This window comes from Orcinus orca, chromosome 19 (assembly GCF_937001465.1).
Source record: "Orcinus orca chromosome 19, mOrcOrc1.1, whole genome shotgun sequence".
In the NCBI taxonomy this organism is placed as follows: Eukaryota; Metazoa; Chordata; class Mammalia; order Artiodactyla; family Delphinidae; genus Orcinus; species Orcinus orca.
This window is the reverse complement of record NC_064577.1, coordinates 8,890,840-8,918,468: the sequence shown is the minus strand read 5'-3', so window position 1 is coordinate 8,918,468 and position 27,629 is coordinate 8,890,840. Positions and strand designations below refer to the sequence as shown.

The window sequence follows — 27,629 nt, the reverse complement described above, 5'->3', positions numbered from 1 at the left end:
TGTAGTTTCTGCTGTTGAAGAACTTACAGCCAAGGGACAGTGTGTTATTGCCTAGAGCAGCGATCCCCAACATTTTTGGCACCAGGGGCTGTTTTTGTGGAAGACGGTCTTTCCAAGGACCAGGGAGAGGATGGTTTCGGGATGATTCAAGCGCATTACATTTATTGTGCACTTTATTTCTATTATTATTTCATCAGCTCCACCTCAGATCATCAGGCATTAGAGCCCAGGGGTTTGGGACCCCTGGTCTAGAGCAAGAAAAGCAATAGCCTTACTGTGCTATAATCTGGTCTGATCCTTGGGGCCAGTTCTTACCAACCCACTGAAACAAGAGCTTTGTGAGGGGAGGAATTTTTGTCTACTTGTTTACCACTGTATCCGCAGCTTCTAGAATAGTGCTTGGCACATTGTACATGCTCAGTAAATATTTGTTGAGTAAATGCACTACTGAACCCAGATATGTAGGGTGGGATGGAGGTCAGGGCAGGAGCTGGACCTATTGTCCTGGGGAAACACCTGCAGGTGTGGGAGTTGGGCTCTGCCTGGAGATAGTCAGCAAATCTCAACCAGGATGTTTTGCTAGTAGATGTGTTTGTTAGTCGCTGAGTCAGAGCTGCCATAGTGGTATGGTGCCGACTTTGGGGTGGCAGTTCTGGGGTACTGCCGGGGTGCAGGGAAAGGTGATCTCACAGGATGACCTCTGATGCCCATTTCAGCTGGACGGTCCCTAAGTAGACAGTCCTAGAGCAGCACTGGCTCCAGAGTCCAGGTCTTCTTTATTTGTTTTGTTTTTTGTTTTTTGCGGTACGCGGGCCTCTCACTGTTGTGGCCTCTCCCGTTGCGGAGCACAGGCTCCGGATGCGCAGGCTCAGCGGCCATGGCTCACGGGCCCAGCCGGCATGTGGGATCTTCCCGGACCGGGGCACGAACCCGTGTCCCCTGCATCGGCAGGCGGACTCTCAACCACTGAGCCACCAGGGAAGCCCCAGAGTCCAGGTCTTAAGGATCATGTAGCCCAACCATTTTCTATCCGGTGAGGACACTTGGTCCAGAGAAGGCCAGTGACCTCCTGGGGTCACACAAGAGGAGAGGCAGAGGCAGAGCCAGACTAGAACCCAGGCTTCGGGCTACCAGCTAGGGGTTTGCTCCTCCCTTTGTCTTCTCTTCTGGAAGAATGATTTGATTTTAGGTCAAGTCAGAAGGTTCCTCTTGATAGGCAGGAGACAGGCAGGTGGGGGGGCCAATGTACCAGGGAGCCTTGCCCTCACGCCATTTATGCCGCATTTCTGGACTAGCTCTGAGCCTTCCAGGCTTGCCTGGGAGTGAGCACTCCGTGAGATGGGCACCCTCGACAGTGGGGTTGCAGGACACACAGGTGGGCAGGCCCTGTCCCAGCTCTAATGGCCTTGCTTGGGTGTCCCCCCAGTGCACACTTCTTCCTGGAGATAGAAGGGTTCGAGCCCAGCCCCACTGTCACCAAGACCTCTCCGCTCATCTTCTCCAAGCCCATGGACTCCAACATCCGGCAATGGTGAGTACTGCGACCCGCCAGCCCGCCACCCCTGCCCTGGCCCAGCCCTCAGCTATCGCGGGCGGGCAGTGACTCGCCCTGGGCCACACAGCCAGGCCTGCTTGGGGCATACTACCATTGTCCATTTAAAAACTTGTCCCTCTCTCTGTCCTCCCCATTCCCCCAGCAGCCTCCCCGGCAGCTGTGATGACATGGACTCCCCACATTCTCCTCAGGATGACGTGACAGAGACCCCATTTAATCCCAACAGTCCCAGGTGAGCCTGGCCCTTCCCCTCCTCCCACCGTGCCCACCAGGCAGGCGCCAGAGGGACAGGAACCAGGACCCTGCAGGAAAGAGAAAGAGGCCAATCCTGGGGTGCAAATGTCTGGGCCCATAGCTATGGCATGTAGGTCATTTTGGGGGGGAAGGGAGTATTACATTTTATGAAAGTAATACCCGTTCATTGTAAAACATCCGGACAACAGTATGCAGCAGAATGAGAACTTAACGCAATGCCATATACGTAAATTAAAAATATATGCATGTAGGGGACGTCCCTGGCGGTCCAGTGGTTAAGACTTCGCCTCCCAATGCAGGGGTGCCAGTTCCATCCCTGGTAGGGAGCTAAGAGCCCACACGCCTCGCAGCCAAAAACCCAAAACATAAAGCAGAAGGAATGTTGTAACAAATTCAACCAAGACTTAAAGAAAAACATACATGCATGTAGCCATCAAACATCAATGTGCATTTTGCAAGAACACACACAAACAAAAGGAAACACATCACGCATTCCCGTGGCTGCCTATTTGGAGTGTAGGGGTGGGGAGAGAGATATGAAAAGTATTCAAACAACACAAAATATGAAAGCGAAATTCCCCTTCCTCTGATCTCATTCTTTCGAGGTAATCAGGATGAAGTTAGGCACGTATCTTTCCTGATCATTACTATGTGGATCCAAAGATACAGTTTGATAAAATGTGCTTGCATTTGGGTTAGAAGCGGAGCAGCACAGGGCAACATGAATCCCAGCACCTCCGCCCACCCCCCAGCACTAAAGGAGGGGATTTCAGGCACTGTGACAGGCACGTGCAGATGGTGGGGGCTGGCGCCGAGCCCCCTGTAGGCACAGCGGCTTTGCAGGGGTAACGGGAGACAGTGGTGCACGTGTGGTGAGTTGGAAACATTTTCTGGCCTCAGTGCAAACCTGGCCAAGCAAGAGCAGAGGCACAAACAGAAGCGGCTGAAGAAGCACATCTTTGCGGCTGTGTCGGAGGGCTGCGTGCAGCAGCTGCTGGAGCTGCTGATGGAGCTACAAGAGCTTTGCGAGCAGCGCCACAGCCTGGAGGTGCCTGGTCAGTGGCTGGCCCTGGCAGAGGGTGCAGGGCTAGGGGTCCTGCTCGGCTCCTGCTGTCCACCTACCCACTGCCCTCCCACCCCGCCCTCCAGCCTTAACTGCCGGGCTGGCAACTTCGAACCTGATTCTGAGGGCAAGGGGGAGCCATGGAAGGGCTTAGACAGGTGACGGTGGAGGATGGGGGTAAAACTGGAGAAGGCCGCCGTTCAGGCAGAGTTGGGACTCCAGTGGCAGGGCTGGGGAGGGGGGAACAGCCCTTCCGGGAGTGGCACTGGTAGGACTCCAGGACGTGAGGAGTGAGTCCATGGCGGTGCCATTTGGACTTGGGAGACTTGGTGGCTTGTGGGGCCCGAGCTGTCTTGGGGACCAGGAGAGTAGAAAGTTAAATGGAAGGGGGTGAAGTCTATTTGCAGGAAACCGGGGTGTGGGGTGGTGGCCTGGAGATTTCTGAGCTGGACAGTGGGAAGCCAGGCCGTGGGTGGGATTGGAGACGGTGGGAAGGCAAAGAGCAAAAGGTCTCTGATAAGGCTCTGGGCAGCTCACCGAGGGGGAGGAGCCAGCAAGGAGGCGGGAGGAGGAAGAGATGGACAGGGCAGAGGGGAGCGCGGAGTTCAGGGCAGGGAGCTCCGTGGAGAGCCCGCGGCAGGTTCTTGAGGTCTGCGGCTGCAGCCGCCACAGCCCGGCCTCCCTTTCTCCGGGCCGGGAGGACCAAGGGCAGCCGGGGTCCCCCTGTGCAGTGGCTCCATCCTGCGACCCTGCCTGCAGACTTCCTCATGCGCAACCTGACGGCCTTGGACACGGGGAAGACCTGCCTGATGAAGGCCTTGTTGAACGTCAACCCCAGCACCAAGGAGATCGTGCGGATCCTGCTCGCCTTCGCTGAGGAAAACGACATCCTAGACAGGTTCATCAACGCCAAGTACACGGAGGAGGCCTTCGAAGGTACCCGCCTGTGGGAGGGGCTGTGCAGACGGCGATTTCTGGCGGTGGTGGGGCACAGGCACTGCTGTCGCGGAAGCCCAAAGCACTTAGTGTGGTGCCCGGCACCTTCCTTCATTCTGCAAACAATCTTGACCTCTGGCCGCGTGCCAGGCAGTGTTTTTGGTCCCAGAACACAGGAGTGAACAAGATAGATGAAGGCTGATCTTCTAAAGAAGGCAATTTAAAAATTGATGAAAAGAAAATTACAAAAAAACCAAAAGATAATGTCATCAGAAGTAATTGGGGATGGGCAACTTTAGTGTGGATGGTCAGAGAGGTGAGCTTTGACCCGAAGCCAGCACGATGAGAAGGATCCAGAACAAAGCAAGGGCGAAAGCCTGAGATGGGACTGAGCTTGACAGGGCTGAGTGGTGGCAAGAAGGCTGGAGAGCTGGGCGGGGCCAACACATAAGTAACTACTAGTATCGCCATTATCCTCATCACTATTAACAGCCCCATTTGGGACTCAGTTTTGTGGCTTCTCTCTTAGGTGGTCTGGAGAGGGGGCAGGGAGACCAAACTCAGGAAGTCTGTTGTGAATAACCAGTAAGGTGTGTCTTTGAGTTTTTGGAGTCAGTAAACGTCCCACTAGGATCTTATGACGCGCTTGTGTCAAAAATGATTGGCCCAAGAATAACTGGATGCCATCTTACTGATAGGCCGAGGGTGCTAAACATCTCAGCTTTTCGCAGGTGGGAGTCTGGCTTGGGCCCTTAACTTTTCTTGTGGGAGAAAGTTATTTTATTTGTACTTATTTATTACCATTATTATTTGTTTTTGCCAGTCTGGTGGGTGAAAAGTATGAACTCATTAGGTTCAAATTTTCATCTTCCCGATTACCAGTAATTCCAAACATCGTTCATTTCCTGTATTGTCTGTGTGTATTTTCTTCTCTGTGAGGTGCTTGTTAATAATAGTTTCTCAGTTTTCTTTTAGGTTGTTTGTCTTTTTATTGATTTGTAGGAGCTCTTAATCCTTTATGGATTTTTTTTTTTTAATTTATTTATTTATTTTTGGCTGTGTTGGGTCTTCGTTTCTGTGTGAGGGCTTTCTCTAGTTGCGGAGAGCGGGGGCCATTCTTCATCGTCATGCACAGGCCTCTTACTGTCGTGGCCTCTCTTGTTGCAGACCACAGGCTCCAGACGCGCAGGCTCAGTAGTTGTGGCTCACGGGCCTAGTTGCTCCGCGGCATGTGGGATCTTCCCAGACCAGGGCTCGAACCCGTGTCCCCTGCATTAGCAGGCGGATTCTCAACCACTGCGCCACCAGGGAAGCCCGCATTATGGACTTTTAAATGCACATTGCCTCTTTTATACATCTCAAATATTTCCCCCAGCCTATCACTCGTCTTTTAACTTTCTTTAAGATGTCTTTTGAAATACAGAAATTTTCAATTTTTATGGAAGCAAATATGTGAGTGTTTTCTTTATGGCTTCAGAATTTTGGATTTTGCTTAAGAAGTCTTAAGAGGGTTTTCCCTCCAAAAAGGTTAGTTATTCACAATTTTCCAGTTTTAAAAAATGCTTAGTTCTTTGATCCAGCAGGACTTTGTTTTTATGTATGGCATGTTAGCAGCTCTTTGGAAAATGCTGTTTCTGGTGTAATGTTCTGAGACACCGGCCCCCGCGCCCCCAGCCCTCTGGTCTCTTCTGTCTGGAGGTTCTGTAGGCTCCACCAACTGTGTCTATGTCCCTCCCCCACCCCCCTCCCTGCTGCTTCTCCCCTGTTCTGTTTCTCCGTCACCAGAGTATCACCCACCCAGCACCCAGGCCAGATGCCTGGACCTTACCTGAGACAGCCCTTGTCCCCCATCCCCAACAGACCATCCTGAGGACTCTTTCTTCCCAAGGATCTTTGGGTCCATTGGATGGACAGCTCCTCACAAGTCTGAGCTCCTTCTAACACATCCTCCAATTTTGCAGCCAGAGTGCTTTGAAAATACACATGTACAAAACCCCAAACTCTGATCATGTCACTGCCCTGCTTCAATGCCTTCTGTGCCTTCCCATATCCTTTGGGATAAAGTTCTAACCTCTTAACCTGGCTTACGAGGCCTTGAGTCAGCCCCATCCAGCCTGGCTAAACTTACCCCTTAGTTTCGAGGCCACTCTGGGAAGCCCCCCAACCCCTTAGGCTGTGTTAAGAGCTCCTCTGGATACCACAGACCCTGCACCTCCCCATATCATAACGCTCAATTCGCAGGGAGACTGTGAGCTTCCTGAGGACAAGAATCAAAACTGCATCCCGTGTCCTGCTGTGTCCCCATTGCCTGGCTGTGGGGCACAGAGCAGACGCTCCACGAATAATCCTTGCTTCCACGCAAAAATGAATGAAGCGAAGAATGAAGCTGGGCGACGCAGACCAGGCAGGCAGCTAGCATTTCTCCACGGTTCGGTGGAGGATACAGAGGACAGAGAGGGGAATAAGCCAGAGAGGGTGTGTCGCCCCCCGGTCCCAGCCGCTGAGCGCAACCGCCCACCCCTGTGCTGTCCGCAGGGCAGACGGCGCTGAACATCGCCATCGAGCGGCGGCAGGGAGACATCGCCGCGGTGCTCATCGAGGCCGGCGCCGACGTCAATGCCCACGCCAAGGGCGTCTTCTTCAACCCCAAGTACCAGCACGAAGGCTTCTACTTCGGTGGGTGCCGCCGCCCCGGGTTGGGGTCTGGGGGCGAGAGGGGCGGAGGGCGAGGCGGGGCTTCTGCCCATAGAAGCGCTAGCAGGCAGGGGAGACCCCACTGCCAATCTCTGCTGGCTCAGTTGTGTCCGAGGCCCTGGAGGACGGAGCCGGGACCAGGGTGGCGGCAGGGGCAGATCCACCTGAACAGGACCGCCAGGCTGGAGACCGGCACTTGGGAGGATGGGGAGCCTGCATTCGGGGAGTGTCACCTGGTGGTGTTAGAGGACACACAGACATTCACCTGAGCAGCCCCCGGTTGGGAACATAGACCTGGGAGGGAGAGCAAGGAGAGCGCCCTAGTTTACAAAGAGCAGACAGGTTCTGAGAAGGGAAATGACTTGCGCCAGTGTAGTAAGGAACAGATGTAGGCATCCTGCCTGCCAGCTCTGGCCTCTGTCCCCTGTGTACAGTGCCTCTCAGGGCTGCAAACAGGAGTCAAAAGTAAGGGGACAAAAACTCCCTGACTGACACTTTAGGGGGTCCAAAAGCAACTGGTGTTAGGCCATCCCGGGTGAAAAAAAATTTTTTTATTGTGTAATTTAGATACAGTGAAGTTCACCCGTTTTAATGTACACTTCTGTTCATTTCCACAAATGCGTACAGTTGTATAACCATCGCTGTGATCAGGACAGGGGACAAACAGCTCCATCACACCAAAAAATTGCCTGGTACAACTTTGTAGTTAACTCCTCCTCCTTGCCCAGGCCCTGACTGATGGCCACCGACCTGTTTTCTCTTCTGGATGTTTTTTTAGTCAGCAGGACTAAATGGGTCTGGGTGGCCTTGAGGACAGGGTCTTGTCCAGTCAGACCTGGCTGGGAAACATCTGTTGGGTGGGATGAAGAGAGGTAACAGGATGGAGATTGGGGGGGAAGCAGCAGGAGACCTGATGTCCAGCCCTGGTTCTGTCCCCGGTTTGCTGTGTGACCAAGTGTGAGTCACTTGCCTTCTCTTTTCTCAACTAACATTGATTGTTTACTATATGTACCAGGCATTGTTCTAGGTATTTGAAATATATCTGTGAACAAAACCAAGATCTCTACCCTCATGGAACTTGCATTCTAGACGGGAGACAGACCATCGATAATGGATATAACAAATAAGAATGTTATGTAATATGTTAGAAAATAACAAGTGCTATTGAAAAAAATAAAAAGTAAAGCAGGGGGGACTTCCCTGGTGGTGCAGTGGTTAAGAATCCGCCTGCCAATGCAGGGACAAGGGTTCGATCCCTGGTCCGGGAAGATCCCATATGCCGCGGAGCAGCTAAGCCTGTGTGCCACGACTACTGAGCCTGCGCTCTAGAGCCCGCGAGCCACGACTGCTGAACCCGTGTGCCACAACTACCCAAGCCCACGTGCCTAGAGCCCGTGCTCCGCAACAAGAGAAGCCACCACAATGAGAAGCTCGCACACCACAATGAAGAGTAGCCCAGGTTCACGGCAACTAGAGAAAGCCCGTGTGCAGCAACGAAGACCCAAAGCAGCCGAAAATAAAATAAATAAAATAAAAAAATAAATAAGTTAAAAAAAAAAACAGCTCAAAAAAAAAAAAAAAGTAGTAAAGCAGGGGAAGGAGATCAGGAATTCTGGGCCAGGAAGGAGCTGGGTTTCCATTTTAAAAGGGCAGTTAGGGTGAATGATTCATTGAAAAGGTGACATTAGAGCAAAGATTCACAGGTGGTGAGGTAGGGAGTGATGCAGGTATCTAAGGAACAGCACTACTGGAAGAGGGAACAGCCTGTGCAAAGCCCCTGAGGCAGAAAAGTGCCCGTGTGTGCTCGAGGAAAAGGAAGAAGGCCATTGTGGCTGGAGGGGAGTGAGTGAGGGGGAGAGGAGGAGGTGACGGCAGAAGATGTAGGGCCTTGTAGGCTGTCATTGGAATTTGAGCTTTTGTTCTGGGTGAGGTGAGCCTTATGTATTAATAGGATCAGTCTGGCTTCTGTGTTGAGGATAGTGTTGGAGGGCCAGGGTAATAGCAGGGAGACCGGTTAGGAGTTTGTTGCAATGATCCAGCTTCAGTCTCCCACTCCTGCTGAGATGGGCAGGATAAGCCCCATTCCTAGAACTTGGGGAATCACCGCTCTGGTCCAGGAGAGAACCGAGCCCCTGTGCTCCCCCTCCCCCAGGCGAGACACCCCTGGCCCTGGCAGCCTGCACCAACCAACCCGAGATCGTGGAGCTGCTGATGGGCAACGAGCAGACAGACATCACCTCGCAGGACTCACGGGGAAACAACATCCTCCATGCTCTGGTGACGGTGGCTGAGGACTTCAAGACGCAGAATGACTTCGTCAAGCACATGTACGACATGATCCTGCTGAGGAGCGGCAACTGGGAGCTGGAGACCATGCGCAACAATAACGGCCTCACGCCGCTGCAGCTGGCCGCCAAGATGGGCAAGGCCGAGGTGGGTGAGGCCCGGGGCCGGCGGGAGGGCGCGAGGCCCGCTCCCCAGGGGCCCTTCTGAGTGGCCGACTGCACGGACCACGGACAGGCAGCACGTGGGCGCACCCTCTGGACTTCAGGCCCTAACATTCTAGGTTTCTGTCTCCTGCCCTGGGACCCCCTTGCCGGGGCCAGAGTGGAGGAGTCTTAAGGCTGCGGTGACTCAGGCTTTGCGGCCGAGGATTCCTGCGCGGTGAGGCACCCAAGCGGAGGCTGACTGTCTGACCCTGGGGGCCTTCAGCCTCTTATGAGGACGGGAGTCCCCGAATGTCTGCTCTGGATCCAGAGCCAGTTGGCTGCTGGTCCCTGACGCTGGACAGACCCCAGCCTGTCTGTCAGGTTGAAACATTGAGCCAAGTCCCCAGCAGAGTATGTGGCTGCTCGTGGCTCTCTGTGCCCTTGTGATGTGGCCGAGGAGCTCAAGTTAACTGGGAGCTTGGTGAAGACTCAGCTGGGGTGGGCTCCCATCTCTATCTGTGGTGGGAGCCACGGCTTGGTCTGGTTTCAAGGTCAGGACTCATCATGGCAAAGCTGCCCTGAGCGTCCACATCTTGAGCCCTGGGAGGGGACCGTGGCTCCTGGGAGGCTGCAGGAGGGCACTGGGTAGGGTGGGGACTGTGGAGCCATCACAGCTCTGCCAACCTCAGGGCAACTGATGAGGGAGGTGGTGCCCCGAGGGCCTTGGGTCCCGTCCCAGTGCTCAGGGCTGGTGCCCACAAGGGACCTTTTCATTCTCTTGTGGGAGGAGGAAGGGGTGCAGAACAGCTTTGACAGAGGAGGAATTGTGTGCCTGCCTCGCCCATCTCCTGCCCACCCCAAGGACACAGCTTCCTGGGGGCTTTGAGGAGAGTCAGACTGTGGTCACAAGTCAGAACTTTCTCCAAGGACCGCTGTGCCATGTGTTTGTCCCTGGGGAGGGCCCAGGGATGAAGCTTCCTGCATGGAGCATGGCCCCCTGACCCCTGGTTCCCCAGAGGATAATGTGTCCCTCCACCCACACCCACCACTTCTTGCCAGTCTTGGGAAGCCGCCTGCACCCTTCCTGGCCCCTCCTCTCCTTCATTCAGCGTTCTTTGGAAACTTTTCCGGATGCTGCCCAAGTTGGCCACTATGCTGGGAGCAGAGGGTGCAGTCATACTTGAGACACAGACCATGTCCTCGGGCTCTTGTAGCCTGGGGCGCAGGAAGGGGAGACATGCCTTATCCCTAGGAGCTCCCTGCCTGGGCTGTAGAGACTAGGCTCCCGTGCGAAATGAGATGGGAACCCCACTGGGTCACATGAGATCAGGGCTCTGACACTGTCCTGCCCATTAGGACCCTCCTCCTGGGCCTTGGGTTGGTGCCCCAGGAAGTTCTGCCCCCATCTTATTGTACCCAGGGCTCGCTTTCGGGAACTAGTGAGCTCTCCATCTTGCCTGCACTTTGGAACCACCCAGGAAGCTTTACAAGATGCAGACTCCTGAGTCCCACCTCCAGAGATTTGGATTGAGTTAGTCAGTGGTGTGGGAATTCTAAATGTTCCCCAGTGACCCTAACATGTAGCAGAGAGCAAGCTCGCTGACCTAGAGAGTGGGTCCCACGGGCCTCTCTGAAAGGCTGGTGTCATGCATCACCCCCTGACTGGCCAGAGCAGTGAGCCTCAGCTGGCAGGGTCTGACAGAGGGTGGGATGGGGAAGCTGGAGAAACTTCCAGCTGCTTCTCAAGTCCAGGCCAAACAGAAATTATTTCTCAAAATTGTCAGTTCCCGAGTTCTTCCCGGAACAGACTCCCCAGCTGGTGCAAGGATTTGTGAGCTGATCATGCAGCCCTCTTAAGCGTGCAAAAGGCCTTCACGCCTCTTGTCTCTGTTATTCACAATGCCGGGTGTGACGGGCAGGTCAGCGAGCTCTGTGCCCATCCCACAGATAAAGCGGGGGCTGGGGGTCACAGTGACAGGCACTCGGCCTGACTCAATCCATCCCTGGTGGGAGCCTCTTCCCAGGCCCTGTCTGCCTGGGGCAGGCCCAGCGGTCTTTGCCCCAAACCCTGTCCAGCGGCTGATGGTTGTGACTCTTCCTGTCCCCAGATCCTGAAGTACATCCTCAGCCGTGAGATCAAGGAGAAGCGGCTCCGGAGCCTGTCCAGGAAGTTCACCGACTGGGCCTACGGGCCAGTGTCGTCCTCGCTCTACGACCTCACCAACGTGGACACCATGACCGACAACTCGGTGCTGAAAATCATCGTCTACAACACCACCATCGATGTGGGTCTCCTGGGTGGGCTGGGGAAGGTCAGAGGGTAGCAGGCTGGGCCCCAGGCCAGGGAGGCCCTGGGAAGACCCCTTGCTACTAGCCAGACATGTCTGCAGCCCCCATTCCTTAGCCTTAGTGGGCGGGGCCTCAGGTGGGTGCTGGGGCCACCTGTTCCCAGCTGACCTTGTGGTGGGGGTCTCCTGGCCCCATAATCCTGGGCAGGGTTGGGGGGGGTGTAGACCTTCTCCATCTTGTTTCCCCCCAACTCCTTCTATTGGTTCCATATGGTCAGGCTTAGAATCCCCTCTTCCCCCAAACCTGACCCCAAATAAGGGTCAGAGAGTACACAGTTTGAGCAATCAGGGAGGCCTTTCTGGAGGAGGCATAGCTGGGAAGTCAGTGAGGCTGAGGGAGGAAAGAGAAGATCAGCAGCGGGAAGTTTCTGGCTCTTGGAGGAAAGTGAGGCAACACATCTTTCACATTTTACCAAGAGTTGTGCTTCCCAGAGCCTGCCTTGCCCGGGATCTCCCTGGCCCTCACAGCAGCCTGACTGGTAGGGCAGGGATTGAGATCAGTTTTACCGATGAGGCGGCTGAGGCCCAGAGAGGGTCAGGGGTTTTCCTAGGGTCACACAGTGAAGGAGGGCCCAGGAGGGGCCAGACACCAGTCGTGGCCCTGGCCTCCCTTCTAGCCCTCCCTCCCCACCGTGCCTCAGATCCCCTTGGCAAAAGCACCAAGCTCTGTGTCTTTTGGTTGCTGTCTGGGTGCACTGGAATGGAACCTCAGGAGCTAGAAATTACCTCTCCCAACATTTCCAGCCAAACCAGTTTATTGCCTCCTTCTGCCAGGGGCAGTGCTGACTCAGAGCTTCCTTTGAAATGAGGGCCTTCCGAAAATGGTCCCTTCCTCTGTCTCATCTCCATGGTGACTTGTGCCGTTCTACCCCCAGAACCGGCATGAGATGCTGACCCTGGAGCCCCTGCACACGCTGCTGCATATGAAGTGGAAGAAGTTTGCCAAGTACATGTTCTTCCTGTCCTTCTGCTCCTACTTCTTCTACAACATCACCCTGACCATCATCTCTTACTACCACACCCGGGGGGAGGAGGTAAGTGGGCCCCTTGAAGTGGGGGATGCGTTGGTCAGCACTGCTGGACCCTGGAGCCGCCCTATGTGCCTATGGAGAAACTGAGGCCCAGAGAGGTCAAGAGTTGTGCATGGGGTCCCCCAGTTTTCATGCTTCAACAGTGTCTTGGACACTGAATACGTCGCCAGCGCCTGGTTGAGCTCAACCCTGGGTGCTCAGCCCCAGGCTGACCCCTGCTGCAGAATTAGGAGCCCCAGGCCCTGCCCAGGCTCCATGTCTAAATCTGGAGCTGGTTGGGTGCTTCTGCTGTGAGGGCCATGGGAGAACATGGGAGGAGGTGGAAGTCACTTGGAGAAGCATTCCCAGCACTCTGGGTCTCGGTTCCCCATCCATTACACGAGGCACGGAGCCTAGGCTTTAACTCTGTTATGAGGCCCTGTGAGTGTCTGGATACAGAAGGAACAGATAAATGCCAAGAGGTGTGAGAGGGTTGTTAGCGTGGATTGGATCGTGCTTCTCACCGCACAATTCTGGGTTTCCACTCTGGGCGGGGGAGGCAGGGGCTGGGGGCTGCAGTTCCTTTTTGGCCCTGTACAGAGATGCGGCTTTGTGCTGGCCTCTGGCCCAGCTTGAGGGTTGGGCACGTGTATGTGCGTGGTCCCCCCGGAGGTGGCGCTACCCCTACCTTCCTCACTCCCCATCCTGCACCCATCCATTCCTCTCCCTTCCTCCCCAGGCCCTGAAACACCCCTTAGCAAACAAGATGGGGTGGCTGCAGCTCTTAGGAAGGATGTTTGTGCTCATCTGGGCCATGTGCATTTCTGTGAAAGAGGTGAGTAGGTCACCAAGCCCTCCTGGACTGCCCTGTGAGGCAGGCAGGGTGACAGCAAGCTCTGCTACTACTGCTGGGAGACTCTGGGGAGGCATTTCCTTTTTAACCTTTAGATTTACATAAACAAGCAAGCTTATCCTACCTACTTTATCTATCCATTCCTCCATCCATCTGCCCATCTATCTGCCAGTTATCTACACTCCCAGTCACTCAGTGTCCCATCTTCCCTGCCCCTCCATCCACCCATCCAATCACCTGCCCTCTCTCATCAACCCAGCCACTCATTCATCCATTTAAACACCCACTCATCCTTATCCACTGTCCTTCCATCCTTCATCCAACCATCTTTCCATCTGTTTGTCAGTCGATCTACCCATTCATCCATCCAACCAATGAATCAGCAGGTATATTCTGAACACCTTCAATGTGGGGCTCTGGAGGAGATGACAGGGTTGGAGGGAATCTGCCCTCTTTGAGTTCATAGTCTGGTAGGGATTTCAGATGGACACAAATAGCTAGACTTTAACATAGACTGTGAAAAGACCTGATGTTGGGCTCAGACCCGTGCTCAGAAGAAGAGAGATGACTTTTATTGGCGGGGGGGGGGGGCCAGGAAGGCTTGAAGGCAGAGATGGCACTTACTCTGGTAGGGGAGGGTTGGCATGAGGACACTGGGGAGAAGGTATTACAGGACAGGTGTGGGGAACAGCATGAACAAAGGCTCAGAGGCTGGAAAGCTAGGCCATATTTGGGGAATGGCAGGTAACCGTATGGTTCTGCTGCTTTGTGGGTTCTGGGGTGATTACGGGGGTGAGAGTAAGAGATGTGAGAAGATCAGGGGGAGCATGCCCTCTTACCCTGGGGTTGCCTCTGTCCCCCAGGCACAAGTCCCCTTCCATATCCCTCACCTGGGCTCTGGCTGGGCCTTCACATACTTCCCTGTTCCTGAGTCTCAGTCCTGGGGAAACGCCCCCCTTCCCCAAATCCTCCAGCGAGGGGCATGAAGAGGGGGCAGCTTTTCTTTCCTTTCTGGCCTCAGGGCATCGCGATCTTCCTGCTGAGACCCTCAGATATGCAGTCCATCCTCTCGGATGCCTGGTTTCACTTTGTCTTGTAAGTAGGTCTGTTCCCTTGGTCACCACCTCACAGGCAAGGCTGAAGTCCTGTATGATGGCTGCTGTGTCCCTCTGCAATAGCCACCCTACTGTGTCACCTGTCCCTGTCATTTCGCCAAGTCACATGGCCAGGGACCTCCTCTCTCCTTTCTGGTAAGAGAGGCACATAGATGCCCATGGAGAGGACCAGAAAACACTAGGACAGTGCCCACCATCCGGTTGCAGGGATAGCTGACTGCACCCTGCCAGAGCGCTGGGCGGCAGCCAGCACAGAGAAGGCATGTTTATTTCTTATGAAGGGACACTCCAGGCCAGTTCCTCCTGGCTGTCGTTTTGGACCCTGGCAGGTCAGGGCTGGAAGGTACTTGAGAAATCATTGAGTCTCATCTTTAGGCATGAAAACCGAGGCTCAGGGCTTCCCTGGTGGCGCAGTGGTTGAGAGTCCGCCTGCCGATGCAGGGGACGTGGGTTCGTGTCCCGGTCTGGGGGGTTCCCACGTGCCACGGAGCGGCTGGGCCCGTGAGCCATGGCCGCTGAGCCTGCGCGTCCGGAGCCTGTGCTCCGCAACGGGAGAGGCCACAACAGTGAGAGGACCGCGTACCGCAAAAAAACAAAACAAAACCGAGGCTCAGAGCAGGGAAGTGAGTCACGTCGAGTCAGGCGGAGCTTCAGTCGTGAAGCTCAAGCCAGCCCAGTTTCCCAGTCAGCCTCATCCCCAGCTTGTGCAGGGTTGACGACTGTAGGCTCTAGCCAGAAAGCTCAGCTCGGCAGCCTCTCTGAATGAGGGCTTGTGCCGAGGATTACGTAATCCCTGTCTCTAAATGAAAGGAGGATTATGTAACCCCTGTCATGTGCAGAGGATTACGTAACCCCTGTCTCTAAATAAATAATGGAAAAGGATCTGCAGCTTGAGATGAAGAATGTTAGGCTCCATGGCTCTGTAGACCCCACCAAAGGCCCTATTCTGAGCATTTGGGAGGCTGGGTCTATAAGACCTTGAATCTTGGCCTGATGTTTCCAAATACCTATTAAGTATGTACCTGCCTTCCAGAAGCATGAGCTAAGTTCTTCATCTCTTTGGGCAGGTGGGGCCCCCTGATACTGCAGTGAATGAATAAGCCAGGTGCAGCACTGCCCAGGGTGCAAGTCACATATGAGTCTGTCACCTTGGAGAAACTGTGACGATTCCAGAGAAAAATCCATTTGTACAGCCACTGGCTTTGGCACAGATGGAAGGCACCAGTGCCATGTCCTGTTCTGCTTCTTCGTTGTTTTCTTAGTGTAGAGGAACGTGTAAACATGCTTCCTCACTTCAGTCCCAAATGCCCTGCTCACCCAAACGTTTGCTTTTCACTGCACAAGGAAATCAAAGTTGCCTGTGTCCTAACTTTAACTAGTTAGATATTTTGTAATCGTGGAGACTACCTGATGTTATAAGCAAGAGAGGGTTTCTATCCAGATGTCTGCATAACTGATGGTGTTACACACTGTTTAGGAGTAGATTTTGATCTTGTATGTTTGGTACTTATTGTACTTTAAACATTTCAAATTGTGGTATAATACACGTAACACAAAAGTTAAAACATCTTAACCATTTTAAGTGTACAGTTCAGTACTCTTAAGTACATTCACGTTGTTGCACAATCTCCTTTTAGCAAACCTATTATATAGCATGTATTGTAGTTTTTTCAAGGATTTCTCAAAATAGGTTATGGGGGACTTTTGTTATGATTGACTTTTGAGTATAGATATCAGCTTTTGTCATTTTGCTTAAAAATGCAATCATTCACCACATCCTCAGTCCACCCCAGTGTACCCCAACCCATGTGGGGGTCAGAAATCACATGGGTGATTTAAAAAACATACAGCCTCCTGGGCAGCACCCTGGGCCTTCTGAACCAGAATCTCCTGGGCCCTGGGGATCTGTATCTTTAAAAAGTCCTTGTCAACTGCAACCAGCACTGACTTGCATCTAGCAATGCAGTCTGCAAGGCTGGATTTTAGACGTGGTCCAGCAGATCTGGGGCAGCCTTATCTGTCTCTTCAGCGCCAGCCACCAGGGTAACTATTCAGGATTTAAGGGAGGTTGGAGGATTTGGACATCTCTGCCCTGATGCCAAGAAGTAAGTAAGGCCCTTGTCTCCTGTGTCTCCTGAACAGTTTTGTCCAAGCTCTGCTTGTGATACTGTCTGTCCTCTTGTACTTGTTTGCCTGCAAAGAGTACCTCGCCTGCCTCGTGCTGGCCATGGCCCTGGGCTGGGCGAACATGCTCTACTACACGCGGGGATTCCAGTCCATGGGCATGTACAGCGTCATGATCCAGAAGGTGTGTTGGGGCTGCCGAGCGTCAGAGATGGGCAGGGAGGGCCTTCCGAGAAGGCCCATTTTTCAGATGGGGAAATTGAGGTCTGGAGAGGAAAAGAGACTTGCCCAAGAGACAGGCCACTGCTCTTTCTCCCAAATACCATGGTCTCCCTTTGCCTTTGGTCAGGCTCTCTAGGAGGGAAAATATGTATATATAATATGTTATATATATACACGTAGATATGTTTATTATATATGTTTACCATATAAAGGATGTGCAGCACACAAGTTACAAACAATAATAAAATATACAGTGCCTTTTGTTGTAAATTGCACATGGCTAGTTGAGTCTCACCGAATAGTTTGTTGATTTTGGTTGAACTCATATCTGTTTGCCAACCTATGGTTGCAATTGACAAGTGAGTGTTTTGCCAGCATAAATGCTGGTATTTTCCTCTGCTTTAAGGAGTAAGATGAAAGGGAAACAATGAAGACTTGTGTTGAAACTGCATTTGTCTGTCAGTGATGCTGAGCCATTTATCTGCTGAATTGGATAATAGTTTTCAAATACTAGAAGAATATTTCATCAACGTTTTTGTGCTATTCCCACTATTAACAGCTACAGATAGGACACATTTTTAAAGTTTAATCTGCCTTAACATTTTGTCCATCGTTGTCTTAAGTCTAGATCTAGATGATCAACAATCTCTGATTTGTAGCTTTTACCAATTTCCATGGTGTAAATATTCCCACCATGGCTGACTTCCAGCTACCAATGCGATGTCACTGAATACAGAATTGGGAAGGGATGCACAGTAATGCACCATTATATAGTGTTTCCACCATATGGTTATGAGAAATAAATAGGCTTAAAAGCCTAGATAATTATAAAATGTAGTAAAGTCACTCGGAAGTGATGCGTTTTGAACATTTATTATCTTTGTTTCTAACGCACTTTATTTAGTTATAAGTTTACACAATTTAATTCTTAGTCATGGCTGTGTTTAACGAGCTCAGAAAATTCATGAAAGTGAGACCATCAGCTCTTGTGAGCTGGTGCGAGCTCGGCCCAGCACACTGCATCCCCCAGGAAGTGTGAGGATTCCAGATGTGAGTTTCTATGAGGAAAGGTGCTCATGTGCAGCCTGAATCAGCAGGGACAGAAACAGACTGTGTTCTAGGAGGGAGGAGGGTGGAGAGCAGGAACAGAAGAGAAGTCCTTCTGGAGGAGGTGGGCCCAGCGCTGAGCTGTGCAGACAGCATCAGGAGGACCTGGTGAGGGTCGCAGAAGAGTGGCCGGAGTGAGGGCATGGTTAGAGTGCGAACCCAGGAGAGGGTGGGAAGCAGTCAGGAAATCAATGTATAATGAATCTGTGCTCAAACCTTACCCTTGAATTGCGTTTCTTTCTTTGTAGGTCATTTTACATGATGTTCTGAAGTTCTTGTTTGTATATATCGTGTTCTTATTTGGATTTGGAGTAGGTAATTGATTTATAAATAATAGTAACTCCCTCATTTGTAAAACACTTTACACAGATATCAGCATGACAAAGCACACAGGAGCCTTAGCAACTATTATATCGGCCACCGGTGGAACACTTTCCGTGGTTAGCATTTCCCAACGATTATCTCTTTACTTCTCGTGATATCTTGACCAAGGGGAAGTCACCATCATCCCCGGCCATAAGGGCACTGAGGCTTAGAGACTCCAGGGTTTGAACTGGTGGCTTTTATCCAACCACCCTGTGTGGTATGCCTCCCACCTTTACGTCCATCATCCCATGCGGCTCTCACAGCCTCAGATAGGCTTGGCAGGTTTTCGGCCCCATTTTACAGATGGAGAAGCTAAAGTCTGCAGAAATGTGATTGATGGTCTTTGAAAAATAGGAGTAGAGTAATGCATTGAGATAACCTCCTTTGGCCCTCCACATCACATTACTGTCATAGTTTGCTGCAGATATATCTGTGAGAGCCTCTGGTCTGCTGGGACCAGGGATGGGAAACCCCTCTTGAAAACCTCTCCATGTACACCTAGAGACTGTCATACAGAGTGGAGTAAGTCAGAAAGAGAAAAACAAATATCGTTTATTAACGCATATATGTGGAATCTAAAGAAATTGGTATAGATGATCTTATTTACAAAGCAGAAATAGAGACACAGATGTAGAGAACAACTGTATGTATACCAAGGGGGAAAGGGGGGGTGGGATGAATTGGGAGATTGGGATTGACATACATACATTATTGATACTATGTATAAAATAAATAACTAATGAGAACCTACTGTATAGCACAGGGAACTCTACTCAGTGCTCTGTGGTGACTTAAATGACAAGGAAATCCAGAAAAGAGGGGATGTGTGTATACACATAGCTGATTCACTTTGCTGTACAGTATAAACTAACACAATATTGTAAAGCAACTGTACTCCAATAAAAAAAAAAAACACCTCTCCATTTACAACAGAGGGAACAGCATAACCTGATTTTATTTCTAACCTCTGCATAAAGCGATATCATTTTATTTTCCCAAGCCAGTTTTTCTTCCCCTAGTTATCACTGGCATTTGAAGTTAGGCAGCTGTTCCCATCTGTCTGGTACCTTTTCTGGGTCAGTTTGCTTATTTATTTGCTCCTTCACTTGTTTGTTTATTCATCCATCCATTTCCTCCCTGATTAATTTGATCATTCATTCATTCATCCATCCGTCCATTCATTCAGTAAAGAGCCACTGCTGTAGTGCGTTGGGGAGAAGAGAAGAAAGAGTCCCAGGCCTTGACCAGAGGTCTTGCCACAGAGCATTAGGAAGAGACTCAGGACTTCCCAGTCTTGGGGGATACAACCCAAGCTACAGGAAGTTGGGAGCTCAAAGCCTGGTTGAGGAGCCAGAGACAGACAGATTATAGATTGTAATCATCGACTGTGCAAGCCCGTGATAGATCAAGGGCTGAATGGTGGGGTAGAGAGAAGAGTTTGGGCCTTGTTAGGCAGAAAGGGCTTTCTGCCCTTTCTGTCAAGGCAGAGCACCAGCCTGATGAAGCTTCCGGAGGAGCTGAGGCTGGAGATGTAATTTAAATAGCTGGAGAGAAGGAGGCAGCAGGCCTGCAGTCTGTGTGTGTGGGCATCGGTGTACATGCAGGCATGCACGGGTTTATTGGGTAATTAACCAGACAGAGAGGCTGCAGAGAACACCCTGTTATGTCTTCCCAGCCCTGGCCTCGCTGATCGAGAAGTGTTCCAAAGACAATGAGGACTGCACCTCCTATGGCAGCTTCAGCGACACGGTGCTGGAACTCTTCAAGCTCACCATAGGCCTGGGTGACCTGAAGATCCAGCAGAACTCGAAGTACCCCATCCTCTCCCTGATCCTGCTCATCACCTATGTCACCCTCACCTTCGTCCTCCTCCTCAATATGCTCATTGCCCTGATGGGGGAGACTGTGGAGAACATCTCCAAGGAGAGTGAGCGCATCTGGCGCCTACAGGTGACCTTGGCAGAGTCTTTCTATGGGAGCCCTCATGGGGACTCAGTTCAGCACATGGCACCAGTGGATCTGGGGTGGGGCCTGGAAATCTGCATAAGCTCCCTGTGCTTGGCCAGGTTTGAGGAAGCTAGGTTTCTGGGGTATAAGGTCTAGGGAGTGTGGCTGGACAACAGCACGTGTGAGAGGAGCTCAGGCTTATGGGTGTGCTGTGCTCAGAGTCGATGGTGTGATATGTGGATGTTGGAGCGTGGCCTTAGGTTGCATTAAGAGGAGTAGGTATAGGACAACGTCCTTAGGTATAAGGACCTTAGGAGGTGACAGTTCTGCTCTCCTCCAGTACTCCTCACATGCTATGGGCCTTACACACGGAGGATACTAACCCACAGGATGATCCAGAGGTAGTGACCAGGCATGTTACACTTCCTACATAAATGGTGTAAGAAGAGCGTGATAGTTCCTTCAGATATCTGCAGAGCTACTTGTGAAAGGGAGAGCAACTTCCTTCTGTGGTCCAAGAGGCAGAAATGAGGTATATGGGGCAACAACAGGGAAAAAAGCTTTGATTTGACACAAGGAAGTTACTAATGATCAGGGCCTTCTTAATTGCATTGTTGCTAGTATTCAGGAGAGATGGGACAAATTATTGCCGGGAAAATTGCTGAGGGGACTCTAAGCCTGACATGGGGCTAGGACCACATGGTGTCCTCCTGGAAACTCCCTTCCTGGTGGGATCCCAGGATCCTAACATTTTCAGTTAGGCAGCTCTGGACTTCCAGAAACATTGTTTATGTGATGTTTAAAACAATTTGAACACCTTCCCCAAACTTACTGGGTGTTCATTTTTGAATTCTGTAGGTTAGCCAGGTCCTCAGGATCTATGCATGAAGCATTCCATGCAGGTGGAGTGGGCTGTTCGGTGTGTGTGCACGTGTGTATATGTGTGTGTGTGCAGGCGTGTGGGCGCATCCAACGCTCACACGGAGCCGTGCTCCTGGGCTGGCTCCTGAGAGATGCACTTAGGCTCGTTTATGTCCCCAGAGAGCCAGGACGATCTTGGAGTTCGAGAAAATGTTACCAGAATGGCTGAAGAGCAGATTCCAGATGGGAGAGCTGTGTAAAGTGGCAGAGCAAGATTTCCGACTGTGTTTGCGGTAACAAACGGAGAAGGGCCCTTTGGTGATGCTTTCTGGGTGGGTGAAGAGAGATGAGTTGGGGAATGTTAGTGAAATGATGCTGCCATTTGCTTGCCAGACCACGGTCTGTTCTGCCTCCTCAGAAGATGGAATTTGCTCTCTCGGGGTCGCTGGCCCAGGGATAGACTTTCTAAGCCTCAGAAGGGAGAAGGAGACTCTGCCCTTTTGGAGGTGCCTCCCCCTGCCCAGTGTCTGCCTTAGAAGAGATTTGCCAGCCTGGCACTATTTGTCCTTCTGAGAGGCACATTCTGTCACAGGCAAACGGAAAGTGAGACAGCTACTTTTGACAGATGTCAAGCTTTTTGATTTTTAAAAAAGTACTTGCACGTGCCCTGACCCTCTTTTCTGATGGGTCTATCTCTCCCGACCCCCTGTCTGGCTGCCTGACCCTGCAGACTACCTTCTTGGAGTATAATTGAACCTTGACCTAGTTCTATGACTGAAACCCCTCTCCGCCCCGCTCTGCCCCAGGAGCCATCATTTCAACTATAATAGTTACCCTAACAAATATGTCTAATTTTGACACCCTCACTCTAGAGATGTTCTGTGAATGTGAACTTCAGCCAAACTATCTTCTCCAGTTACAATCCAGTACCTTAGACACTGCCCACTCTTTTGGGTTCTGAGCCCTGACCTTCTTCTCTTTTTATAACAAAATTTGGGGCCACACCCCGCAGCATGTGGGACCTTAGTTCTCCAACCAGGGATCAAACCCCTGCATTGGGAGGAGGAGTCTTCACCATTGGACTGCTGGGCAAGTCCCCTAACCATCTTCTCTTAGTGCAACCTTAACCCTAGCTGGACTTCACGCCCTCACATCTTCTCAGCCCGAGCCTGCCCCACTCTCCTTCCTTCCCTCCTTCTCTGTGGGCTGCCTCCCCGAGTCAGGCACAGCCCCTGCTGGCTGAAGATGTCCCCTTTACACCTCTCTGAGCTTCTGGGTCCCACACCCTGGGAGGAGACTGATCCTGGAGGCCTGGGAAAATGGAGGTTCGGGCAGGTTTCAAGCCTTAACAACACTGATGTGACCACATGGGGCAGGAATGCCCTTGATCCCTGTGGAGGACTCCCCAAACGCTGTGCTACTTGTTTGCATTTGATGAGGTGCACTTGGGGAGTAGTGAGAATGATTATCACACCCGCAGGATCAACGAGGTGAAGTGGACTGAATGGAAAACTCACGTCTCTTTCCTCAACGAAGATCCGGGGCCCGGGAGACGGTCAGGTACCGCTGCTGTCAGGAAGCGTGACACCCACTCCGTTCTGACCACGTGACCCCAGGCACACCAAGTCGGAGGGCCGTGATTTTCCGCATCTGTAAAATGGGAGGGTTGAATTAATTCCTTCCAGCTCTACCGTTTTCTAACCTGAGTTGGAATAACTTCTAAGGCAGGTGGTGGACTGAGACCTGGAGGTACAACTTGCAGAATGCTGTTTCTGTAAAATAGTGTTTTTTGTTTTTTTTAAGCAGATTTCAACAAAATCCAAGATTCTTCCAGGAACAACAGCAAAACTACCCTCAATGCATTTGACGACATAGACGAAGTTCCGGAAACCTCCGTGTAGAAGCAGAACCCAGAGCTCGTGTGCATGTGGGCCGTCTGAGGCTGGAGACTGGGTCCTGGACTTGGTGCTGCGGGCTTTGCAGAGTAATGGAGCCTGGCTCCACCTGCAGAGACGAGGAAAGCACCCTCATGCTGGACGGGTGGCTGAAACGAGGGGCAGTTGTCAGCTTGAGTGGGGAACACCCTGGACTTTGTTATTCGGCAGAGAGTTTGTATAAACCCATGGCCAGCAGTCCTGAGCCTGGGAGTCCCAGGAGTCCCTGAATCCCGGGTGAAGTCTCTGCGTTCACCAACGGCAGGTCGATTTGGCTGGGAGAGAGGGTGGCAGGGCAGGGGCGGGGCCCAAGGAGCAGGGAGAGGAGTCTTCTGCCAAGGTCCCCAGCCCCAGCCTGCGCATTCTACCGTCTCCCTTATTGTAACTGGGTCTCCTGAACTTAAGGGACGCTCGATGCGTCCCAGAATGTGCAGGGGACTGAGCTAAGCCGGGTGTCCTGGGACTGGAGGAGAATGAGCTTCTGGAGCCTTCGGGGAGAAGGAAAACACCCTTGGAATGAGTGGCCTTTGTACTCAAGGCTCCAACTGTCTCCAACTGAGACGTTTCTAGTAGCATAATTAACACAGGCTTTTTCTTTTCCATAGAGAAAGGCTTTTTCCGTTTTAAATGAAAATTACTTCAAATGAAGCATGTGATTTTAAAGCTGAGAAATAGATTTTAGGATTTTAAAGCTGAGAAATAGATTTTAGGATTTGGAGGCAAGTATTATATACTTGGCCTCGGGGTGGCCAGAGCAAGGACAAAAAGCGTTTCTTTATGCACATAAAATTCCACAAGAGACACGCCAGGCAGGGACTACCATCTGGGTGAAAGATCTTGGCTGTCTTCCTTGTCCCAGCCCTGCAACAGTGCATGCCTCTAAGTTGGGATCATGGCTTCGGCTGAAACGGAAATAGCAGCTGCTCTATTTACATGGTCTTGAATCTCAGAGGTTACTCTTATACATCAGTATTTCTCACTGGAGGAATTTAACAAAATACCTGAAATGCTCTGGTATTAAATATTTTTGTTAACTGTGAAGTCTGAAGTGGAGGAGAAGGCATTTGAGGAAGGAGTGCTTGCCAAGATGTGCGGCTTATTTTTAGATTCTCATCCTCTGATTTTTCTCCCCCCTGAAATCACACAGAGTCACTTTGGGGGCAGAGGTGAAGTGGAGATAGTAGAAATGTTCCAGGTTACTGGAGCCTAAAGAACCATAAAATCCACTCTGCCTCAGTTATCTGGTAATAGATTCACGTGGGAATTTTTGAGGTGGAATTATAACGCTATTAACCATGAATTTTAATTTTAAGTGGCACAAAAACCATTCGGCTTTTAGATAACTTGGCTATTGGCTAGTTAATCTGACTTGAGGCAAACTAAGGAGTACAGACCAAGCAGTCCACTCTCGGCCTTCTTCTCCGCTCTGGGCTGCTCTGTGCCCCAGCTTACCTCGGCCTTCTTCTCCGCTCTGGGCTGCTCTGTGCCCCCTGATGGGCTGGGTCAGGGAGCGATGCCATGAGTGGAGGATGTAGCCTTAGAGCCATAAAATCTGCAGCAGCCCCTGTGCTCTCGGATGACCCAGGGAGCCAACCCGTGCTCTAAGCTGTAGTGGTCAGGCCAAGCTCAAGTGTGAGCAGGGGAGGAGGGGGCTAGGCATGTTCCCCAGAGAAGGGAAGATGTGGGGAGATTGTCCCAGAGGCAGGGGGAGCAGATGTGTTCCAGATGGGCAGAGCTAATGCCAAAAGTTGGAAATTTCACAGAAAAAATTTTAGTTCAATTCGGTCCAGCAACTACTCCAGATATTGGAGATATTTAAGCAGAAGCTGGTTGAGCATTTATTAAGGATATTGTTAAAGATCTCAATCAAATGAACTTGAAGGTCCTTTTAGCCTGGAGATTAGCATCCTGTGTCTGGAATTACCTGCTTGCGTTCATCCTGAACAGATGCCCTGGTTTGAAGGGCAGCCGTTTGGATCGATGGCACCATGCTCTACACCACGCAGCTGGGAATTCAGATATGTTTTGATCTGGATATGAATGGATAAAGCCGTATGGTTCTCCATTTCCCACTTGAACGAAAGCTGGGACGTTAGACAGACAGAAATCAATAACTGGATCTTTGCCTTCTTACATGTATGGAGACCTGTCTGTGGATCTGGATGGAATTTGCTGGCAGGACCATTTTCTATACTGAATCTTCTTCCTGACAGTGGCATCCCCCAAAGGTTTTCAGCCTAGATGGCCTCAGCCTAGGTAGGTTTACCAAGGAAAGCAGTGAGTCAAAGAGCATTGGCTTAAAAGGACCAGCTCTGTTATTTCACACCTGGAGACTAAAGCTCCAAAAGGAAAGTGGACTTGTTCAAAGTCATGCAGGAGGTCGTATCAGAGCTGTCGAAGCTGGAGTGTTCTGATTCTGGACCGCAGATATCCCCCTGCACGATTTTTTTTTTTAGCACAGTTATTCGGTAAATTTGAGTCTGCCTTTGTGGTTGACGTATGTGAGGGGACGAGAGCTTTTTGCTCAGAGGATTCATGCTGGCAGTCTGCACTGTCCCTGTGATCCCCACGATGGGTTTAAAATTGAAGTGTGTGCATACAGGTGTGTACAAAACCACACACCACGCCACACTGAATCCACAGGTATATCAGGACATCTTAAATGATTCACATTTCAGTAATTTAAGGGGAAGGCATTTTCCAGGGGTGGAATCTCCCACACTCAGATAACAGTTTTGGCTGGAAATTTTCCTTTCACTAAACTCTGCCTCAGGAAGAATCCATTATTTTAGAAATTATGTGATATATCTGTTTGGAAGAAAAATGGTGCTTACTTTCCTCCTTGCCGGGGTGGGAGAAGGAGTTCAAGGCCATACTGTGAAGTCATTATGCTTGTAGAGGGCTCCTGCCTGCCCTGGAGCCCAGGGTTATTGACCTTCTTTTCCTTCCACAAGGCCTGGTGAGCTAAGTCCTTTTGCTCTGGGTAGGGCCCCAGTAGATGGGCCGTCGTCTGGGCCTGTAAGTCATACTTGATCTCTGCATTGATTTATATGTTTTTACTGTGCTCTTGGTCCCAAACACAGAATTTTCACCTTGTTCTCATTGAATGTGCCTGATCCTTGCAAATTCCTTTTACATCTTGTTTTTAGTGTTGTGTGTGTGTGAAACTCTGTGTTCAAGAAAGAAGTCATAAATGCAGTGAGAACATCTTAGTGCCATTGAAGAAATGCTTTTATGATTTCTAATAAATATTTATTTTGACTTGTTATGATCATGTTTTATCCTTGTCTTAGGTGTGCCACTATGAAGACTGACTAGAAATCGTAGGGTGTTGCTTAACATGAGTGGATAAAGGGAAGGCCACTTTTCGGACCTAAAATATTATCATTGGTCCCAGCTCAGCACACTAAGACATGCCACCTTTGTGCAGCGTTTTACATCTCAAAGTATATCATGTCCAGTACCCCATTTTAACCACTCAATAACTCTGGAAGTAATTTGAGTAAAAGGAGACCTAGAGATTTTAAGTGACATGCCCAAGGAATCACAGCCTGAAAACCTTATAGGTTCAGGTAATATGACCCCAAGCAGGGGGTCCATCCATAGAAATCCCTCCTGTCTACCTCACAGGACCTTTATTGATAAGGAGGCAATAAGGGAATGGACAGGAAAGAGCTGATATTATTACTATCATTATTGCCCAACATATATGCATGTGCATTTTTTCATTCTTTTGAGTTATTTTGAAAGAAGGGCAGTCTCAACTTGAATGCCAAGATGCTGCTGTGTCTTGAGGGGTTGCAGAACTTGCAAACAATGTATTAATAAGTGATGTGCTGCATTTGGTCAATTACTTAATCCAAACGATTCCCAGAGTAACACCCTTCACTGGGATATGTCTTCTCGAGTGGCAAGGAAATGGGAATTGTACACAATCCAGATCCTAGCTCAAACAGGTTTCAGTCTATAATCTAGGATTGTGCCATCCACGGAAACATTCCGGGTAGACTGATAGGAAAAGGGTGGAAGCCCCTGTTGTAGTATATATTCTGGGAGTGGGATGCCTAGGTCAATGAGGATAAACAGTTTTATGACTTTTGATACTGTGAAAAATTATCTTCCAAAAGATATTTTGCAATTTTTTCAGCCTTTTAGATTGTATGATTCCCTATTTATAAAGTGCTTTCATTCATATTGGTTATCTTAATCCACTGTTTTTTAGATGGCTTGTTTAATTTTTATTTTTGTATTTATTATTTTTGGCTGCGTTGGGTCTTCGTTGCTGCGCGCAGGCTTTCACTAGTTGCGGCGAGCGGGGCTACTCTTCGTTGTGGTGCGTGGGCTTCTCACTGTGGTGGCTTCTCTTGTTGCAGAGCATGGGCTCTAGGCACACGGGCTTCAGTAGTTGTGGCACGCAGGCTCAGTAGTTGTGGCTCACGGGTTCTAGAGCGCAGGCTCAGTAGTTGTGGTGCACGGGCTTAGTTGCTCCGCGGCACGTGGGATCTTCCCAGACCAGGGCTTGAACCTGTGTCCCCTGCATTGGCAGGCGGATTCTTAACGACTGTGCCACCAGGGAAGTCCCTGTAGATGGTTTGATGAGTATTCTATCTCCATTCAATAGGTGGGGAAATTGAGACTTGGAGAAAGATGGAATGACAGGTAAAGGTCACAGTGCTTTTTCCTGGGCCAAGGATACAGGTTCTCTGAGGTGTTCTGGTACGCACTAGTCCAGTAGTGTCAATGAGTTCACATAACAAAGTGGTTTACCCTAGCCTGAGTCACATTTAAGAATAAGTGGAATCCAGGTAAA

General features: G+C 50.7%; 2 protein-coding genes across 10 annotated transcripts in view; one reads left to right on the top strand and one right to left on the bottom strand.

Annotated features, from left to right (window-relative positions):
• Positions 1-26,087, top strand: part of TRPV3 (transient receptor potential cation channel subfamily V member 3) — a 31,821-nt gene extending 5,734 nt beyond the window's left edge. For 2 of the 9 annotated variants that reach the window (XM_033423217.2, XM_033423218.2), the window contains exons 3-18: positions 1,427-1,531; positions 1,698-1,787; positions 2,711-2,865; positions 3,633-3,809; positions 6,345-6,485; positions 8,656-8,936; positions 11,041-11,217; positions 12,156-12,314; positions 13,030-13,125; positions 14,165-14,238; positions 16,401-16,566; positions 17,960-18,026; positions 19,753-20,027; positions 21,066-21,178; positions 22,366-22,445; positions 22,689-26,087. In XM_033423217.2, coding sequence (XP_033279108.1) covers positions 1,427-1,531; positions 1,698-1,787; positions 2,711-2,865; positions 3,633-3,809; positions 6,345-6,485; positions 8,656-8,936; positions 11,041-11,217; positions 12,156-12,314; positions 13,030-13,125; positions 14,165-14,238; positions 16,401-16,566; positions 17,960-18,026; positions 19,753-20,027; positions 21,066-21,178; positions 22,366-22,445; positions 22,689-22,786 — 2,254 coding nt within the window. In that variant the 3' untranslated portion in view covers positions 22,787-26,087. Of the gene's footprint in view, positions 1-1,426; positions 1,532-1,697; positions 1,788-2,710; positions 2,866-3,632; positions 3,810-6,344; positions 6,486-8,655; positions 8,937-11,040; positions 11,218-12,155; positions 12,315-13,029; positions 13,126-14,164; positions 14,239-16,400; positions 16,567-17,959; positions 18,027-19,752; positions 20,028-21,065; positions 22,510-22,688 lie in introns of those variants that run through there. The other 7 variants (XM_012531979.2, XM_004267036.3, XM_033423219.2 and 4 more) reach the window with 7 other exon arrangements.
• The window catches only part of RAP1GAP2 (RAP1 GTPase activating protein 2), a 445,551-nt gene that overhangs the window by 135,013 nt on the left and 282,909 nt on the right, over positions 1-27,629 (bottom strand). The gene's annotated exons all lie outside the window — the stretch shown is intronic.